The 22,175-nt window shown below is 34.7% G+C and overlaps 1 protein-coding gene across 3 annotated transcripts in view; it reads right to left on the reverse strand.

Moving 5' to 3' along the window:
• The window catches only part of Magi3 (membrane associated guanylate kinase, WW and PDZ domain containing 3), a 255,744-nt gene that overhangs the window by 80,224 nt on the left and 153,345 nt on the right, over positions 1-22,175 (reverse strand). For all 3 annotated transcript variants that reach the window (XM_046458287.2, XM_046458286.2, XM_046458288.2), the window contains exon 3: positions 3,949-4,068. In XM_046458287.2, coding sequence (XP_046314243.1) covers positions 3,949-4,068 — 120 coding nt within the window. The remainder of the gene's footprint in view (positions 1-3,948; positions 4,069-22,175) is intronic.

Below are 22,175 nucleotides of genomic sequence, written 5' to 3' on the forward strand. Positions count from 1 at the left end.
CAGTGGCTTGGGAGGCTGAAGCAGGAGGACTGCAAATTCAAAGCCAGCCTTAGCAACTTGGCAAGATCCTAAGCAATTTAATGAGATCCTGTCTCAAAATAAAAAATCAAATCAAAAGGGCTGGGAATATGACTCAGTAGTTAAGCACCCCTGGGTTCAATTCATAGTACAAAAAAAATTAATCATTGGGCTTAGTAATCTTAAACCATTGATAAATATTAACATTCCAGATGGCAAGGTATAAAATTCCAAGGTTTGTAAACCCTGACTGTAATTACTAACAGAAAAAAATTAAAAAAAAATTTTTTTGGAACTTTTCTTTTTCTTCCAAAGGCCGTTGCACTTTTATAATATAATTGCCAACAATTAAATAATTCAAATATACATAAACTTATAGATAACAATATTAGAATCATATTAGAAATATATATTTTATTTATATAAATTTATACTTATTTACATACACATTATCCAGATAGTACCACTGCAAGATTTCTTTGAAATTTTCCTTCTTTCTTTCTGAGGATATACATACCTAATCGTAAATACAATTGAAGCCCTAATTTCCTGACCAATCCTTCCCACTGCCTCCCTGAGTTGTCCTGAAGGTGATACATGTCATTCTTCCTAAATACTGTATACATCTAGGGTATATATACATGCATCCATAACAAATAAATATTATTGTTTTTAGCAAAAGTCTGAGTGTTTTCATAATGTTTCATTATTTTCATGAAGAATATATTGTACATATACTTTTGTAACTTTCTTTTTATTCAATTATATTTCAAGAACATATCCATGTTATACATATAAACATATTTTATTCAACTTCTGTGTAATAAATCCATAAATCATAAATCCATCTTTATGAACAAAAAATGCATTTTATTCATTCCCCATCTACAGAAGAGTTATTTCTATTTCTATTCTGTCGCTATTTCAAACAGTGTTATAACGGATATTTCTGGCTCCTATGTACATAAATACATGGAAAACAGTTTCTCTAGGGTACATATCTAGAGAAGGAACTGCTAGGTCAGTTACTGAATTTACCAGTTATTGCCAAAATGTTCTCCAAAGCGACTGTACCATTTTATATTCTTGCCAACAATGTATGGAAAATTCAATTTCTTGCAATTATTAGACTTAATTTTTTTTTTTAACCAATCTGATAGGTGTGAAATGAGGTATGATTGTTGAGCCATGTGTTGTAGCACACACCTGCAATCCCAGTGACTCAGGAGGCTGAGGCCAGCCTGAGAAACTTAGGGAGACACTGTCTCAAAATAAAAAAGTAAAAAAGGGGCTGGGGATATAGTACAGTGGGCAAAGCACCTCTGAGTTCAATCCCTAGTAGCCGAAAAATAAAATTAAATATATAATGTTTTAATTTACATTTCCTTTGAATTAAGCACATAGTAGACAATAACTGAAAATATGCAATATGCCACTTTATCATATACCAAGTTCTTATGCTTCATGGATACAAATCTAAGAAAGTATTTTTATACTTTAAGGACAGAAGACTTTGTAAACAAAACTTCAAAAGCACAATTATAAAAAAAACAGTAATGAACTGATGTTTAATTTTTTTAAAATTTATTTTTTAGTTATAGGTGGATGCAATATCTTTATTTTATTTTTATGTGGTGCTGAGGATTGAACCCAGTGCCTCACACACGGTAGTAGGTGAGCGCTCTCCCTCTGAGCCACAACCCCAGGCCCTGATTTTTAAATTTTAAAAATTCTGTTTAATGAAGAAATACAAGACAAGATTAACAGGTGACAGAATGGGAGAAAATATCTACATCTAGTAAGAGAGTAATATCTAAATATCTAAGGAAAACCCATAAATCAGAATATGACTGAGATCTCAACTTGGGAAAAAATGAACAAAGAAAATGAATGTAGTGCATAATTTGCAGAAGTTCAAAAGACTAATAGGCACATGGAAAAATGCTCAGACTCTCTTGACTACCCGAGAAACTAAAATTAGAATGAGATACCACTTCTATAACCATTAGATTGGCAAAATTATGTAACTGAATAATGCCAAGTACTGGGAGATGGTGCCATTATTATAGCTGCTACAGAAACCTTTGTGTACTTCTAGGGAGAAAAGAGACTGGAGAGGCACCAAAACTATTTCATCAGACAAGGATACATACAGTCTACAAGTCAATAACTCGGCTCTTGGGTATATATTCTACAGACATTCTCATACATTTGTAAAAAGACATGTGAGAACGTTCATCTTTACTTATAGTAACAGGGAGTTTGAGGGAAGGCCATCACTAGGAGAATAATTAAGTTAAGTGCAATGGATTACACACAAATACAGTATATCAACATGGGTGTATCTAAAACAAAGTAATAAATGAAATGATAAAAATCTGAATGATAAATATATATGACACAGTTCAGTTGTAAACAATAAATATGCACACAAGACATAATATACACTGTGCAAGAACACATAGAAAAACATACATATTAAACACATCAGAATGATTAATTATAAGAGGGAGGCTATCTGTGTAAAAGTCAAAACAAACAAGCAGCTGTCCTTTCCTCTAAGCCTTCACTGGCAATCTTCTCTGAGGAAGATATTCCTATTCATTTCTTTAAATCCTTTGTTGTTGTTTTCTTCATAACAATTTATAGTTTTTTGGTTTTTTGACTATTTTCCCCCACTAAGAGATAGGATTAAGGCAGTGGCATTTCAGTCTTATTCATCCCAGTACTACTAGGCTCTCTTACAGTGTTTGGCACATAGTAGGTACTTAACAAATGATTGCTGAATGAATGAAATAGGACAAAATGAATGAGTGAATGAATGAATGAATGAGGGAGTCATGGTAGCTAAACCCAGAAAGGATAGTTAGATAAAACTTGTCAGGTAAAAAATGGCTGAAGATTTTAAATAGGAGAGGGACATGATCAGAAGTATGCTTAAGGAGGATCAGCATGGTAGCAATGGACAGGTTGGATTGGACAGAGGAAGAAATTGAACATAAGAGACCAACTGCAATAGGCCAGACATGAGCTGATCCAGTAGGCTTCAATGAGATTGTGAAGGTGAAAAGAAGGGCATTGTGAAAGTGGGTACAAAGGAAGAAATGACTAGATGTGGTAACTGACTGAAGTGAAGTGCAAGAAAAGGGAGGAAGTAAATGATGACTCCACTGTTTTGAGCTTGGGGTACTGCTACAGAGAGAAATTATGAAGAATTAAAATGCAAATGTGGGTATGTTGTATTTAGGGTTAGATATTATTCTTCATCATCTGAGGCCCTGAAGATAATATCAAGTAAGAAAGACATGATCACTACTATCAGAGTTTATGGAATAGGCAATTATAATAGCACGATAAAGCAAAGATGGAAAAGTAAAGGGTGCTATGGAGTGGATAAGCTTGCCAGGAAAAAAGCATGTTAGATAAGGAAAAATAAATAGACCTAAGAGAATCATTTAAAAATTGGAACTGATCTCAACTGTACTTTCTGGAATCAAGTGGGTAGAGATATTAAAAGAAAACCAATTATTCTGTTTTTATTGCCCACCCCCCAGCAAGTTATATGTTCCCTTCTCCAAGATAGTCAAGGTACATACAGGTTTTTATAAGTATACAGATTTTTATTCCCAACCACAATAGAGAGCAATCAATAAATGCTTGTTGAGTTCTGATGATGACTGTAAATTACTATGAAATAGGCATGCTAGTCAGTTTGATTTTTAGTATATTATTTACAATTAAATTTATAATATGAAGAAATGTTTCTATTTTGGTTTAATCCCATCTTATTTAGCAAATTATAAAATCTCCTCATCAAAGGAAAATTTTCCTAAGAAACTTTTAGAAATAGTATTTTACTGATCAAGTTCCCTCTGAAATAATTCATCATGCAGATAGTTTTCTGAGTGTTGTTAATATTAGGGGACATACCATCATAAGTTCCACTTTCTAACAATGCTCCACTCTCTTCCAGTGCTTTGAACTGTTCAACAGAAATGAAATTATAGTCCACCCCTGGAACTTCCCCATCCCTGGGGGCCCTTGTAGTGCCTAAAGAAAAAAGAAAAAAAATAGGTTGCAAAGTACTTTTAAACTTACAAAATATTCAGAGTATCAGAAAATTCAGTTTATAGAGGCACAGACTATTGGATATATTGCATTTGCTAGAATGAGGATCAGAAAATTTCAGGCAACTTAACATTATTAGGTGAAAGTAGGACAATAAATGTAGAATGAGTAAATATACTTTAATAAAATCTACAGATGGCCATGAAATTCAGAACCAAAAAAAAACCCCACTAAAATAATTTTAGTGCTAAAAAAGGCTTAATCTCTTAAAACACAACATTTAATCTCAATTATCATTACTTAACAATAAGTAGAAATAAATTCACCATTAAGAGACTTCATTTTCTCCCTCCAACTTTATTCAAGTAAAAGTTGACAAACAAAAATTGTGTCTACTTGTGATGTACAATGTGATATTTTGCACATATTGTGTAAGACAGAATTAATTAAGTACTGGGGATTGAACCCAAGGGGTTTTTTACCACTAAGCTACATCCCAAGCCTTTTCTATATTTTATTTTGAGATAGGGTCTCCTTAAATTGATTAGGGCCTCATTAAATTGCTGAGGTTGGCCTTGAACTTGTGATCCTCCTGCTTCAGCCTACTGAGACACTGGGATTACAGGTTTGTATCACCACACCCTGACAACACACTTCATTTTTAAGTAGTTGTCCTGTGTATGTATCTTATTTTTCTTTCCTAGCATAAATGTAAACTTACATTCTATTTACTAGAGTCATAAAGATAACAAAAAAGAGAAGCAATTTTTATAAGTCTTTTAATGTCCTTTATTTAAAAATCTGGATAAATATTATGAAGTTATTTTAAACTAACCAAAGGTTTAAGATAGGTATTCATATATTTCATCTTAACCGTTATTCTCTTTAAGGAATTTTAAAAAATCACTGTTAAGTAAACTGATTTATAAACTGATTACAGCAACAGATCACTAAACTTCTATATATTAAGGAATTTATAATAAGGTAAAATCTTTCTTCTGTATAAATTCAGGTTGTGGCAGTATTGCTACATCTGACAAATTTCGCTAAATGAGAATCAATCACTTTTATGAACTGATATTAGCAATGTCATGTTAAATACTACACAAAACAAAAAAAGACCCAGGCTTTTCTCTGGACATGGTCTGAGACAGCCTTCCCAAACCTGTTCCTCCACATAGGCTGAGAGACAGTCATCTCAGGCTCCTCCTTCTACTCCACATTCAGTCACCAAATGCTGTTGATTTCACGTCCTAAATACCTCTAGACATTTCTCCTGGTTCCCACAGTCACCTAATTCATATTACTGTTTGCAGCCTGTGTGGTCGGATCCCCCAGATCAACTCTTGCCTATCCTTGGCTATAACTCCCACCAAATTACAGTCAGAGACTTTTCTTAAAAAAAAAAAAAAATTGAGCAAAAACAACAACAAAAGATCCTGTAAGCCCTTAAAAGGTTTCCCATGATTCCTGGCATTTTTACAAGGTTCTAGCAATCTTAGCCTTCTCTCCAGTTTCTTTCCCGTCTCACTCCTTTCACACTCCAGGCTTTAGCTATAGTAATCCTCTCTCCCATAACACAATTCTTTCATTGACCCCTTACACTCACTTACTTCCAAATAAGTGAATCCTTTGTTCCTTCCCTAGAGCAATTCCTATTTCTTTTCCCACTCTCACTTCTGCTAACTCAGTCATCCTTCAGGTCTTGGCTTACAAAATTTCTTTAGAGAATCTTCCCTGATTCTTACCTAAGGTATGGCAGCATGCAGAAATTATGTCTGTTTGGTTCGCAATACCCCAAGTCTTGACACAGTGCAAAGATCTTGAAGTGTTCAATGTACATAATTGTCAAATTAAGTGAAATTCTAAATAAATAATGTAATGCCTAGCAATATGCTATTATGTTATAGATTAATTAATGGGAAACTTAATTGCTCTCATATTTTAGCTGCATTACATTCGATTATATTCTGTAACATGAAAAAAATCCACAAAGATAATAATACATTAATTGTAATGACTTGAGAAAATAATGCTTAAGCCAACATTCCATGCAACAAAGACTATATTGAATTCCCCTCCTCATTTTTTAACCCAACTTTTTCTAAAAATAAATATTTCTGTTTTATATAAAAGAGGATACAAGCACTGGAAAACATTTTTTAGCATAATATAATTTTTCATTTTCAAGTATTTTGTGTTTCTCATATGAGCCAAACTACATTATTAGATTCCCTATGTCAGTAATTTTTAGCTTCATATTAAATAAAAATTAACTTTAAGAAGTAAATTCAGTGGGTTAAAATTATTATTTATAATGATCTGTAATAGATGGAACAAGCATAGCACCTCCTTCCCATTAAGAGGTGGGGCCTGTTGCTTCATCCCTTGAGACTCACCTGGATTCATGACTAGCTTTCATTAATTTAATGGAGAGCATGATGTTAAGCAAATTTAGGAGTCTAGACTTCCACCTCCACCCTTTTGGAATGTTCTTGACACCATGCAAGGAAGTTTAGGCTAGACCACTGAATAATTACAGAGTCCCAGCTGACAAACAGCACCAAGGCCTCAGACATGAGTGAGCCATCTTATTAGCCCCTCTATCCACAGTTGAGCTGCCAAAGACTGAAGCTGCGTGAGTGGTCCCAGCTGAGCCCAGCCAACTCACGGAATCACAAGAAGTAACACATGACAGTATTTTAAGTCACTGTGGGGCTGTTATGCAGCAAAGGCTAATTGAGATATTATCCAAATAAATTCTACTATTAAATATAATGACTATATAAAATCCAATTTAACAGCAAACCAGGTTATGGATAATACTGAAAAAAGAGGACTGACCCAAGGGCCAGGAGGAACTGTGTTAGTCTGAGGTAATTAAAAATGGCACAATTTGGAGTAAGACTTTAACCACTCTGGAATTCATTCTCTTTCTGCAAAGTGGTATTAAACAAAATGATTCATGGTTCTTTCCTTTTATATGTATGAATGATATATAGGATTACAACATATGTATATTTCTAAAGATGTAGTAGCTTTGATGTTAATTCTCTCTACAATATTATAAAATTTAACTTTCTTCACAAAAGCCCATACATATAAAAAGTTCTCTTCAATCCCCCATCCTCCTACTTTCCACATTACAGAAAATTTACCTTTATATTCTCCTGATACTTATATATTGCAAAGCTTTTCACATCCCCTCCTTCACTTACTACCACAGTTCTCCTTTTTACACTGATATTTTATTCATGTCTAAAATGTTTACTCCTGTCTCCAATCCCTCCCTCTCATTCTTTCCTGAGTGCATTCCAATCAGCCATTGTCCCAGCCATTCAGTGACACATGTGCTCTGTTCAACCATAGTCTTCACTTGGCTGAACTCCATAGTTAATTTCAGTCATCATATTACCTGTCCTATGAACAAGTGATATAACTGATCATTCTCCTTTTTTAAAGTACTGAATTACACAGAAAAGTATATGAATTTTAAAGTTGAAAAACTAAAAGTAATTTCACCCATATGAAGAAATACGACACTGACAAAACCCTAAAGCCTGCACATCTGATTTTAAACCTTCAAATTTCCATCTCCCAAAGGAGCCACCATCTTGACATCTGGATGATTTCCTTTCCCATGGCTGCACTGACTAAGGAATGTGTTTCTAAGCAACATATATTAGGTTTATAATTTCATGTGAGTGGAATTATACAATAACATTCCTCCCATGTCCACACAGGATACTTGTTACTAGGTTTTAAAAATTTTTCAGTGTTGAGTGTATAAAGGCACCTCGTGGTGTACTTAATGTGCAAGTGCATTATGAGATTAAACATTCTTTTTTTATATATTTACTGGCTGCCATGATTTGAAAATGATTTGTCTCCACCTCAACTCATGTTGAAGGCTGGTCCCAAACGTATGATGTTGAGAAGTGGTAAATCCCTTAAGAGATAATTAGTTCATGGGGCTCCATTCTCATGAAGAATTTAATGTAGTTCCTAAAGAGTGGGTTAGTTTTCAAGAGAGAGAGTTGTTAAAAAAAAAAAAAAATGAGCCTAATTCTTCCATTTACTTTTTTGGCACTTGTGCATCTCTTGTGCATGTGCCCACTTTGCCCCTCTGCCATGAGGCCATTATCAGAAGAAGCCAAGCAGATACCAGTGCCATGCTTAAAGACTTCCAGATCCATGAATTAAAATAAACCTCTTTTATTTATAAATTATCCAGTCTTGGATTTTCTATTATGGCAACAGAAAATGGACTAAGATATGAGGAACATAAATTTCCTGTTAGGAAGTGAGTATTCAAATCTTTTCTGCTCTATTGAGTTGTCTTTTAAAAATTGATTTATATTTCTTTATACTGTACATACTATAATGCACTGTCAAATCTAAGTAACCAGCAGTTTCTGAAATGCAGTATTATTTTATCTCTAAGAGAAAAAAGCTTGCCAATTATGACTGAAAGAGTACATTTATTTTAAGATGTTTTCCAACTGAAGAGATGTTAAAATGTGAAATAATTGTTTTAGTATTGAGTACTGTGGTCTGCTGGCAGATAAGTATGTTGCACATGGAATATTCCTGTGAAATGTGATTTCTTGAAACAGTGCTTATTGCACAATCATACAGCCAAAACAACAGAAATTATAGAGAAAATGGGTCAGGGTTTAATTTTCAAAACAACTTTGTAAACAGAACACTAACAAAATAAAATATAATCCTAACTAAAAATATAAATACAGTTTAAAAGACATGTTAAATTCACAATAAAAAATTGTAGAGCAAAAATATTTGTCATTTAAAAATGAGAAAAAAAGATAGCTGCACAGAAAGAGGTAATAGGATTGAAACTACTGACAAATGAATATTGTACAATCTACAATTTTAGACAGAGCACAAGGTCAAACAGAAAACAGTCACACTGAGGGGAATGGCATCACAGATACTAGTATAGTCTTCCTCAGTTACCACATTCTGTTGTGTTCATTTAGTCTATGTTTACTTACTGCTACTTGATGATACAAAACTTTAGTATAAGGGAAATGGCACAAGAACTAATACAACCTCAGTAAAAGTGACATCATTCTCCCATTTACCAATCATATAAGAAATTATTTGCATTAGAGAATAAATGTTATAGCAAGACATTATCTTTCCCCCCACTCTGATTTTCTTTTCACCTTTTAAAAACAATCTTTTGATAACAGAAGTTCTTAATTTTAATATAGTCAAATATATCAACCCTTTCCCTTATAGCTGGTGGTTTTCATTTCACATGTTAAAATGTAAAATCCTTTCCATGGAGACATTCTACATTCTTGTAAAAAAGAATTACAGCTTTGCCTTTCACCTCTAGAATTTTAATTAACTAAAAGTGTGGAATATGATATGTCAAGAAATTTGTAATGTTTTGAACAACCCACAATAAAAAATTAAAAATATAAAAAAAAAATAAAATAGATTTGGAGGGTGGGGTAGAGATTAAAGGGAAGTAGCTGTCTCACTTTCCTTTTTTCCAAATGACTACTCAACAAGATTTACTGAAAAGTCAGTTTTCCCCCTTCTAATCAGTCATAGCACTTCTGCCACAGAAATATCTGTAACAGTGGGCATGTGTTATTAGGCTTGCTACATTATATTACATTATCATATTGTCATAATTATTCTGTATCATGATGAATCTTGAGATAGAGTATAGCAAGTTTACCTTAGTTTTTTTCCACTATTCATAGCCTTTCCCTATAAATTCTACAATCAAATAAATAAAAGGCTGGAATTTTTATGGAATAAGATTGAATCTATCAATCAATTTGAGAACTGATACTTTCACCATATTGAATCTTTAATCCATAAATAAGAAATCTGTCAGTATATCTACATCTTTAGTATGCCTTAATTTACCCTGCAGACGTGTTATACTTATTTAAAGGTTAATTTCTAGTTATTTACCTGCTATTATAAATGTTCTCTTTTGATAAATGTTCATTTTCTCATTGTTGATTGTATAAAATAATTAGGAAGATCTGTTCACTCTTATTGGGGCATAATTTACTTACAAAGAAATTCACTAATTTTTTTATTAATAAATTTTAATTAGGTATGTGTGACAGCAGAATGCATTTTGATTCATTGTACACAACTGCAGCACAACTTTACATTTCTATGGTTGTACACGATGTAGTGTCACACCATATATGCAGTCACACATGTACGTAGGGTAATGATGCCTATCTCATTCCACCATCTTTCCTGCCCCCATGTCCCCTCCTCACTCCTCCCTCCCCTTTGCCCAAAGTTCTTCCATTTTTCCCATGCCTCCCTCCCCATTATGGATCAGAATCCACTTATCAGAGAGAACATTCGGCCTTTGGCTTTTTGGGATTAGCTTACTTCGTTTAGCATGGTATTCTCCAGCTCCACCCATTTACCTGAAAATGCCATAATTTTATTCTCTTTCAATGCTGAGTAATATCCCATTGTGTATATATACCACTGTTTTTTTATCCATTCATCCATTGAAGGATACTAGGTTGGTTCCACAGTTTAGCTACTGTGAGTTGAGCTGCTATAAAACATTGATGTGGCTGTGTTACTGTAGTATGCTGATTTTAAGTCCTTTGGGTATAGACCGAGGAGTGGGATAGCTGGGTCAAATGGTAGCTCCATTCCAAGTTTTCTAAGGAATCTCCATATTGCTTTCCATATTAGTTGCATCAATTTGCAGTCCAACCAGCAATGTATGAGTGTGCCTTTTCCCCCACATCCTCATCAACACTTATTGTTGTCTATATTCTTAATACCTTTCATTCTGACTGGCGTGAAATGAAATCTTAGAGTAGTTTTGATTTACAAGAAATGCACTAATTTTAATAGTACAATTCTATGAGTTTTGGAAACCATCACCCCCAGAAGTTTCCTTAGGTCCCTCTGCAGTCCTGTCTTTCATAGCAGTCACTACCTACTTTCACTATACTTTTGCCTTTGATTAAATCGTATATAAATGAAATAGTATATTAATTTGATTCTAGTAGTTCTTTCTGTATAGCATGATGCTTCTGAGAGTCACCCATGCTGTTCAATTTCTTTTTATATTTGAGATCACATCACTTGTGAAAAGAGATTATTCTTGGTGGGTTTATGTTTATAGGAATTTAGTTCTCTAGTTTATCCAATATATTAGTATATAATTGTTCATAGTGTTGTCATACCTTTTCTTATTTTTGTGACATCTATAAAGTTTCTTCTTTTACTTCTAATTTTAGATATTTCTGTTTTCTCTGTTTATCTTATTCTAGGTAAAGGTTTGTAAATTTTGCTGATCTTTTCAAAAAACCAACTCTTGGTTTTATTGATTTTTTTTCTATTCTCTAGTTATCTCTGCTTAGTCTTTGTCATTTACTTCCTTCTGCTGACTTTATCTAGCTTATTCTTTGCCTAGTTCTTCAAGGTGTAAGGTTAAGTTATAGATGTAAGATTTTCCTCCCTTCCTTCCTCTCTTCCTCCCTCCCTCCCTCCCTTCCTTCCTTCCTTCCTTCCTTCCTTTGGGGGGGGGTGAGTACTGGGGATTGAACTTAGGGGCACTCAACCACTGAGGCCGCATCCCCAGCCCTTGTTTGTAGACAGGGTCTCACTGAGTTGTTTAGTGCCTTACTTTTGCTGAGGCTGAATTTAAACTCGTGATCATCCTGCCTCAGCCTCCTGAGCTTCTGGAATTATAAGCATGTGCCATTGTGTCCAGCAAGATTTTTCCTTTTTAATGTAAATGTTTCCTGTTATAAAATTCCCTCTTACTACAGTATTCACTATATCCCATAAGTTTTGGTATGTTGCGTGTTCATTTTTATTTGTCTAAAGATATTTTCTAAATTCCTAGGGTTTCCCTTTTGCCTCACCACATATTTAAGAGTACACTGTCTAATTTCCAAATTTACAGATTTTCCTGATTTCTTTCTGTTATTTAGTTTCATTCCATTAGGTCTAAAAAGATACTTGACCTTTTTGTGTGTGGCCTAACATGTTCTTTCTTGGAGAATGTTCTACATATGCTTGGAAGAATGTATATTCTGCTTGCTGTTCTTAGGTAGAATGTCCTATTTATGTCTGTTAGGCCCTTGTGCTCTATACTGTCATTCAAGTCCTCGGTTTCCTCACTGATAATTTGTCTTGTACAATTAAATTTACTTTTATTAGTGAATGATAATACATTATATGGACATACCATTCATTATTGATGAGTATTTGGGCTATTTCCAATTTTTGGCTATTATAAATAAAGCTTCTATGAGCTTATGTCATATATTAGACATATCTTTAAATTTATGTTGGGTTAATACCTAGGAATGGAATTGCTGGATCATATGATAAATGTGTATCAATTTTATATGAAAATGCCAAAATATTTTCTAAAGCAGATGTACCACTTTTCATTCTCCCTCACCCCCCAATAATACATAAGAGCTGCAGTTGATTTACATTAGTGTTTCCACATAAGAATTCCCTTCTGGAGTTTTCCATGGAAACTTACTTTTTCTAAATCCTAAGAAAAACCAATTGTGGGGAAAAAATGAGAAAACAGTATTATACTTACCTTGTGAGAATTAAATCTTAATAATTGGCATAGAAATATTATTGCTTTAAAAGAAATCAACTGACATCAATTGAAAGCAAGAGCATGCAACATTGAAAAGTAGAATCAGCTGTTATGCTGACATTTCCAGACACCAGGACAGAAGCACGGGGGAGAGTAACAGTCACAATCTACTCAGTCAGTCTTATTAGCAGCTGTTTCCATGTTATTACTTTGTGTGCATGGTCCTATCCGCTAATGTGGGTTTTTCTTACAAAAACAACATTAGTAAGATTACATGTGTACTATACTTTATATAAATCCTGTCAGTGGTATTTCAAGAAATAACAGGTTTTGGAAGCTAAATAAGTCCTTAAATTGGCAGTTTCAACACATGACTCTGTAATGCTATTAACCTTGCTGGGAGATTTGAACGTTAGGTTATTTGAATACTATTCAATAATATTCTCTAGCATTTTCCATGTTTGAGTATTTGCTATGCACTTTGGTGCTCTGTAAATACTTTTTTAAATAATATTTTTTAGTTGTAGATGGACACAATATCTTTATTTATCTAATGTGGTACTGAGGATTGAACCCAGGGATTCACTTGTGCAAGGCAAGCCTTCCACTACTGAGCTACAACCCCAGCCATCTGTAAATACTATTTAAAAAATTCAGAGAAGAAGTAAATGTTATACACTACAACATTAAATCAGAAACTGATCCAAAATTTGAAGTGAAAGCAATACAGATTTCAAGTCAAAATCAGAAGAAGCAGAACAAATGTTTTCATCATTAAAAAGAAAACAAGATTATGTGGTACAACGTGTCCAACATGAAGATACTTTTGGACACAGTTTTAACAATTTGATGTCATTGCAAAATTAAAGAAATTTTTTCTATGTATGGAATATTTGCTACCAAAGATCAAGACCATCAGATAATGCAACTGATGCTTTGTAGGCTTTAGAAGGGAAAAGAATCAAATTTATATGTGTCATTATCTTTCAAAATTTTAAATGATTTTAACTTGGTAATTATTGAGTTAATTTCCCTTTTTTAAGGTTCTTCTATACCAAATGCCTGCACATGTAGAGATAATTTTAGATGTTATTAAAATCTTACTAGTTCATAACAACAATAAACTATCTGATTTAATCTTATCAAATACTCTGTAAGCACTTGGTATAATCAAGACATTTATTCCACACCAGTGTTTGCAGCCATCATCAATGCCCTAACAGCCAAGTGCAGCAGTCTTTTGGGCTCTCAGGGTACTGGGTTCCTTTGGCACTTCTTTATAATCAACCACAGGTAACACTCTTATTAAATTGTGTGCTACAGCGTAACATGAATTACGAACATACTACTTATTGGAAGGAACCTGGCAGTGGGCTTAAGCCCAAGAATAACCAAAACTAATCTCAGCCCCTTTTTGGAAGTGACTCCTGTGACCACTCTTGGTACCAAATCTGTGTAGGTCAGGATCTCAACTGGAGAGAGAAATCACATGGTGATCTGAACAAGGGCAGTTTGATTTAAAGAATTATTAACTATTTACAGGAAATTAACTATGAATAAAACAGGACTCCCAAGAACTCCACCCCAGAGCTGAGGGAAAATATCCAAATAAGGAACAAACTTGGAAGTGAGGGACTCTTCCAAAGTCTGGGAGTTAGTCATCATTGATGAGGGTTTGGCAACACCCATGAATGATGATGAATTTTGCTGGGTTGTCTGGGTATGGGGCTGGTTTACATACAGTTGATGGATCAAGACTGGCAGGCAGGGAACTAACTAACCCAATGCAATTCACCAACAAGCTGTTTGCGGCTGTGGTAGGTAAAGAAGTGTTTGGTTTGGAGTTTGATTTGGTTTGTTTTGGTTTGGTTGTGGTGCTGTGGACTGAACCCAGGCCCTCCTGCATGCCAGACAAGCACTCTACCACTAAGCCACATCCTCAGCCCTAAAAGAATGTTTTGAACTTAACAGAAAACCAGATGGAATACTGGCTGGACTTGCCAGAAACCTACTGGAAAGCTATTTGCAGAGCTGTTTCTGAAATCTGAGGAGACAGCTGGGATCCACAGAATCCACCAGAAGACTGCTAAGGAGTCAGCAGGTGAGCTGGTAGAACTCGGGAAGCCACACACAAAAGTGTTGCTGACCTCCCTCCTGAAAGGACTCCCACCTTCAGCAAGTATGCATTCAATCTACCACTGGGAAGCAGTCTGCTCTAACTTTCTGAATATCTTCTTGCAGAGCAGGAGCAAAGAGAGGCTGGACCAGGAACACAATCCTCTTTATCCAGTATCCTTCCTGCGCCCTCTACTGACAAAGCTTAACATTGTGCCAGAGGACAGGAGAGAAATGTTGCAGTTCTCCAAAGCAGGGAAAAAAGAACAGATCTGCAGCCAAGAAACAATAAGTAACAAATGATGTATTAGTTTTCTGAAAAATTCTACCATGAATGGAAGTTGAATTTTGTCATATGATTTTTCTGCATCTATTGAGAAGATCATATGGCTCTTCTTCTACAAGTCTGTCATAGTATTAATTTTCAAATGATACACCAACTTTACATTCCTGGGACAAACCCTGCTTGGTCATAAAATGTTATCCCTTTATACAGTGTTACATATTGATTTGTTGAAATACTATTAAACATTTTTTAGTCTTTGTTCATAAAAATTTTTGATCTAATATTATCTTAATTTTTTTTTTTTGGTCTGGGTTTTGAACTAGAATAATACTCAGATGAAAAAAATGTTTTGGGAAATGTTCCCTCATCTATTTCTTAGAAGGGTTTGTGTAAAATAGATATTCTCTCTTTCTCAAATGTCTAGAACAATTTATTAGTACTTATTTGCACAAGGTTAATAAGTTTTCTTTATGGGAAAGTACAAACTACAAATTCAATTTCTTTTTGAATAAAGAGTTGTTTGGGTCATCTATTTCTTCTTGAGTGAGCATTGGTAGGTTTTGTCTTCCAAGGAATTTGTGTATTTCATCTAAGTTGTTGAGTTTATTAGTATAAACTTATTCAGAATACTCTTTATTACCCACTTAATACTAGGATTTTAGCAATGCCACCTCTCTCATTCCTGATATTGTTGATTTCTATTTTCTCTTTTTCCTGAGCAGTCCGCTAGAAATTTATCAATTTTATTGATCTCAAAGAATCAGTTTTGGATTTCACTGACTTACTCTATATTTCATCAATTTCTACTCTTTACTACAAATTTTTTTTCTGCTTAATTTTTCTTTATTTACTTTCCTCTTCTTATTTTAGATACTTAAGGTAGAAAATTATATCACTGATTTGAGAGCTTTATTATTTTCTAATATCAGTATTAAATCTAAGTTTCCCTCTAAGTACTGCTCTAGATATAGTCTAAAAATTGATATATTTGATACATTTTAATATATTGATACAATAATATTTTGTAAATTCCCTGGTAATTTTTTTGTTTTGTTCTTTTTTTTTTTTGGTGCACAGGTTATTTAGAAATGTTCTATTTAATTTCTAAATATTTGGGGATTTTTCAATTATCATTATGTTAATGATTACTAATTAAATTATATTCTAGCCAGATAGCATATTTTGTATAATTTAACTTGTATTTACTGAGTCTTTTTTTGTGACCCAGAAATATTTCAAAAATATTTGAAAGTGCTTCATTTGTACTAAAAAGGAATGTGTGTTTTCCTGTTGCTGGGTAACATTAAAATACATAGCAATTAGGTGCTGTTGGTGGAAAGTACTGTTCATAATGAGGTGTGGTGGTGTACACCTGTAATTCTAGCTACTTGGGAGGTTGAGGAAGAAAGTTATAAGTTCTAGGTTAGCTTGGGCAATTTAAGTAAGACCCTGTCTCAAAGTAAAAAGGGAGGTAGCTCAGTGGTAGAGGGCCCCTTGTTTCAATCTCCAGTAACCCCTGCTTCCCTTAAAAATGAAAGAAAGTACTGCTCTGTTAGTCTTTCTGACTTTTTGTATAATTTTTAAATTAACTGCTAAGAGGGAATATTGAAATATTCAAGGATGATTATAAAGTTACCCATCTTCCTTTCAGTTTTATTTCTCTGCTACTTGAAGAATTTCTTTTAATATTTCTTATAGTAATATTTCTGCTGCTGAAAATTTTCTTTTATTTGGTATGTGTGTGTGCAGGGGGGAGGAGGAAGGAAACACTGGTGATGGAATCCAGAACCTCACATATGCTAGGAAAGTATTTTAGCAAAGAATCAGTCCCAGCTCTCTCTCAACTTTGTTTTTCTGAAAAATTCTTCATTTCTCTTTTACTTTTGAAGGATATTTTTATTGTACATAGAAATATATGTTGGCTATTTTTCCCCTTTTAGCATATTAAAAATGTCCCCTGGTGGCTGATGGATTCTGGCTTGCACTGTTTTATTTGGTAGGCCTATCGTAGTCCTTTGCTCTCTTGCTAGTAATATATCTTCTCTTTTCTCCATCAGCCATTTACATTCTCTTTTGATCACTGTTTTTTAGCAATTAGATTATGATCTGCCTTGGTGTGGTTTGGTTTTTTTCCTTCTGCTTGCAGTCTGTTGAGCTTCTTAGATCTGCATATTTATAGTTTTCATAAACTTTGGAAAAATTTCAGCCACTATTTCTTCAAGTGTTTTTTCTGCTTCCCCCACTTTGGCTTGATATTGTGCCATAGGTCAATATGAACGGATCATAGTCCTACTGTGGCTATATTTCACTATCTGAAAACAGATGCTACTCATATCTTGTTCGAGTGTTGTTTATGGTGAGGGTAAGTCCACTGGCAGTCTGTCCTTGGAGGCAGAAATAGAAATCTCTCTTACTTGTTCTCTTGTTGTTTGGTTGCTTCAAAAATAAGTTCACTTTTTTTTGGTCTCTTTCCTTGGATTCAGTTGGATTCATTTATACTGCTATGTGTTCACATTCACTGATCTTTTTTTTTCCTCCCTGCAATTTCTAATCTGCTGTTAAACCCCTCCAGTGAAATTTTAAGTGCATTTATTCCTTTTTTTTTAATATTTAATTTTCACTTCATTGTTTTCATATTGTGCTTTAAATCCTTCAGCATATTTATAACTGTAAAATTCCTGGTATGGTGATGATATTTCATGTGTCATTTCTATTTTTTCTATCAGCTGACTTTAAAAACGTCATATGGAGAGAATCACAGGCTTTGGGAGAGGAGTCCCCATGTTTCTCCTTTGCTAAGAAAGCAATAAAACCTTCTCTTTCCTTTTTCTCAAACCATGTCCTCATTATTGGATTGGCATCGGGAATAAGGACTGAGCTTTCAGCAACAAATTTGGAGATCACGAAGGGACTTGAGAGCCTCCCCCGCTCCAACTTTCCTGGACAGGCCTGGCATTCCAAGCAACCCAGCTTCAAAGCTGAGGATACAGGGGAGCTGGTGAGTCTATTGAGGGCCGACTGCTGGAGAAATTGGGAGATGGTGTGAGTTTGCCTTGGACTGAACCAGAGGAGCTATTCCTATGAGTAAAGAGAGGACTGCTTCCAGCAGCTGCCGTCACTCTTTTTGCTTCAGGGGACTTCCACCTTCTCTCCCTGAACTGCACAAGTTGTTCCAGCAAATGCTTTACTTTGAAAAAAGGAAACTGAACTCAGGAAAGTCATGACAACTTTGACCATTCAGTAAAGCTCCTCCAGTGTGCACACTGAGACCCTTGCTTCTACACATCTGGTTCCCCTTTGTAGGAATGTGTGGTCCCTCTTCGTGGGGATATCTGTGGTACTGCTGGTGTAGAAGTCACAGTTAAGCAGGAGTTGGGAACTTAGGATATCCCCCATCTGGTCTGTTTCAAAGGTTCCCCGCTGTTGACCACGGTTTGGGAATTTCCTCTGGTTGCCTGTTTTGTGTTTATCTGCTATTGCCTCTTTTAAGACATGGCCAGTACTGCACTGATTCTATGAGTAGTGTTGGGAAAGATTGTGGCTGGTCAATTTAAAGGTTCTGCTGGCCATGGTTTGGGGGCTCCTCTCAGATTGTCTCTCTCTCTGTATTTCTTTTTTGTACAATCTTGCAATTGGAGTTGGCCTGTCAGAGGTAAAGTGAGTTGAACAAAGGACCACCTATAAGTCTGCCTACCATAATGTTTTACTGTAATGATCTGGCTTTTAAATAGATTTCTAGATTATTATATAATCTTGCATTTGGAGTTGGTCTGTCAAAGGTAAAATAAGTGGAAGAAATTTATATGTGCAGGTCTGTCTGTTTTAAAGGTTCCTGTCTGTCAGCCCTAGTTTTGGTGATCCTCTCTCTCTCTCTCTCTCTTTTTTTTTTTTTTTTTTGTGTGTGTGTGTGTGGCGGGGGGAGTCTGTTACTGTCCCTTTAAGACGTGGGCCATACTGCATTGATCTTACCAGTAGTCTCTTGAGCAGACAGATCTTAGCTGCATGGGTCACCTATGGGTAAAAGCTTGTCTAAGAGAAAGAGGATTTACTGTAATACAATCTGGCCTTTAAATGTTTTTTTCTGGATTATTATACAATCTTGATGTTGAAGTTGGTTTGTCAGGGGTAAAGTATATGAAAGAGATTCTGTATGCACAGGCATTGATGGAGTTGCATGCTAAGGGGTCTGAACCATAGGAACCAAGATGAAGGTGCAAAAAGGCACTGCCTCTGGTGTGAAGGATAGCAGAACACCAGAAGAAAGGGTTAAAAAGATTTAAATCTTTTAAACCCAGTACTGGCTCCCAGCACTGTTGCTCAGCCTGCATCTCATTTCACTATGGTCAAGGACACTACCCCTAAACCCTAAACTGGGGGACAGGGCAGGGGGATATAGAAAAGCTGCTGGGCTGCAGGACATGGCCAAAGAAAACCTGGCCTCTGTGGATAGAGACTGCTGGCCACAAAGGATGTGGCAGTAGGTTCCAGCACTGTCAGTTTATGACCGGGGGATAGGAATAATCTCCCTTTTTAAGACCTGACAGGAGAACCAATTGGCCAGGGGATATTCATCACTGGGGCAAAGCAATTCTTGGTGTATTAGTAGCCCATCAAACTAAATGCCCAGGGAGACTGGCAGAACACATAACTGCATCCAGAAAAGGAAAATACAGAAACTAAGGCCAACCTGTGTTTTGTAGGCAGCCTCCACAAGGGGGTCTCAAGGAAAAATAAAGAAAAGGATGAAATGGGCCTCCTCCATTGTATCAATATGCCTAGTATAAGAAAAAGGCCCCAGGGCTGGGGATGTGGCTCAAGTGGTAGCGCGCTCGCCTGGCATACGTGCGGCCCGGGTTCGATCCTCAGCACCACATACAAACAAAGATGTTGTATCCGCTGAAAACTAAAAAAAATAAATATTAAAAAAAAAAAATTCCCTCCCCCCCCCCTTTAAAAAAAACAAAAGTAAAAGAAAAAGGCCCCAAAGGAGCCTCTGGGTACAGCTGACAATGAGGAACTCACTTGTTAAGTTGATGGCATTATGATTATGGTAACGGAGACAGGCCAGGCTCAAAAATATCCTGTGCTCCAATCCCCTGAATGTAACCTAGGAGGAAAAGATTACGGTACAGTTTTTCTGTATATGCTGGATTGTCTAATCCTCTCTTGGGATGAAATTTGTTGTGTAAATTAAATGCACAGATAACATTCATAAGGTCTGTTTTAGAATATGAATTTAAGAAATGGTCCAAAAGTAGAAAAGATAAAAGAAAGTTATAAGTATGGAAATATATTGTAGTACAGAAAATTCAAAGGTAAAAGAAATGTTTCTGGATGAGGAAGTATTTTGTCTGGCAAATTAATATTCTTTTGCTAAAGTTCAAGATGAAAGAGGGCAAAACTAAGATGTAAAGAAGTTTTGAACATTTAAGTAAGTCGCAGAAGGTTTGCAGACGGTAAATCTCAAAAAGTTTGTGTTTTGTCATTAAATTGGCTATAATTAGCACATTCAGTTAGAGTTATTTGAACTTTAATGTACTTATATGAAGCAAAGTCTGAAACATTGATCTGCTCTTACCTATTGATATAGTTTTCTTGTATTAAGTTTTGCTACTTGGGGAAATTAAGTCTTAAAGGAATTAGGGTTTGTACCTGTTTTAAAATCTTAAATGATTACTTTGTAACTGGTTAAACAAACAACTGTTATTTAGGTTTTACCCAAAATATATGTGACTAGATATATGTATGCATCTGAGAACTAACTAAGCCTTGTCTAAGTGCTATGTAAAAGTTTATAAAATGAAAGTTCATGTAAGTTTAAAGGCAAGATAACTAATAAGTGCTCTCTTTTATACATTTTATCTGACATAGAAGGTCCACACTGTCACTTGAAGACCTATCTTATATCTGTTTTCTTTGGCTAAGTCAACTTCTGATGATTAACACTGTTTGCTAAAAGTTATAAAAGATTTAAGGCTAGACTTTGATTATTGTTAAACCATTCAGATCTGTGATTATTGTTACTGTATATTCTGGATTCTAAACTGTACTTTAAAAGTTAAATTTAGTTAAATGTAAAGCTTTGGAGAGCACTTTGCCAAGTTGGTATTCTCAAAACTAAAATTAGGTGCAACACAATTCTTGGGTTTGTATGGAAATAACAAATTTGGTTGGTTTTTATTTGTGTATTTGATGTTATGTAGCTGGATAAAGTAACCTATTCTCAATAAGTTAAATATACAATTTTGTGTTACTCTTCACACTGGAATTACAATGTAAATGTATTTTTGGAAGGTATTAAGGAGAGCCTGATTTGTTTAAAGGTGACATTGTAAAACATGGAATCATTCTGCCACTTTTTCCACAAAAAGAAAGTTAAAAGCTCTCTTAACCTTTCAAAAGAAAATTAATATAGATCACATTTTCCTACTTTTGTGAATATCTATAGTCATTTTTGAGTAGATGCTGGACATTGTGGATATCATATTATTCAGTGCCATCATTTTGTTGTCTTCTATTCAAAAGTAATTTCTTTTGAAATTAATAAGAGCCCAAAATTTAATAAATGTCCAAATAAGAGCCCAAAATTTAATAAATGTCCAAACACACAGCAAAGAATAAAGGTCACAAACTGCTAAGATGATCCTGCGAACTTTTCTGGGGAAATCTAATGGAGAATAAGCTTTAGACAACCACAGTTGCTTAAGAATAAGCTTTAGACAACCACAACATAAGGACTGGGGTAAAACTAAATATGCATTTACTCACAGAATAATAATGATGATTACAAAGGGGAAGGTACAGTAATGCAAGAGTTGTTTGCTTTGCAAATGTAGACATAGCTCAATTATAAAAAATCTGTAAGAATAAAGATATAAACCTTCTTAAAAAGAGAGAGATCAAATAAAATAAGACTACATAGAAAAAGACTTATTATATACAAGACTTCCATATGGTAAAACAGAAAAACATGATAGAACTGAGGCTAAAGATGATGATTACATCAATAAATATTTTAAAAAGTTTCACACTGGTTATTGAGTAAAGATCAGAACTGCTTGTAAAACAAAGAGATCAAAAATTTTTAAG

The sequence above is a fragment of the Marmota monax genome, unplaced genomic scaffold, assembly GCF_021218885.2.
Source record: "Marmota monax isolate L192 unplaced genomic scaffold, Marmota_monax_Labrador192_F-V1.1 WCK01_AAM20220418_F8-fsc00087, whole genome shotgun sequence".
NCBI lineage: Eukaryota > Metazoa > Chordata > Mammalia > Rodentia > Sciuridae > Marmota > Marmota monax.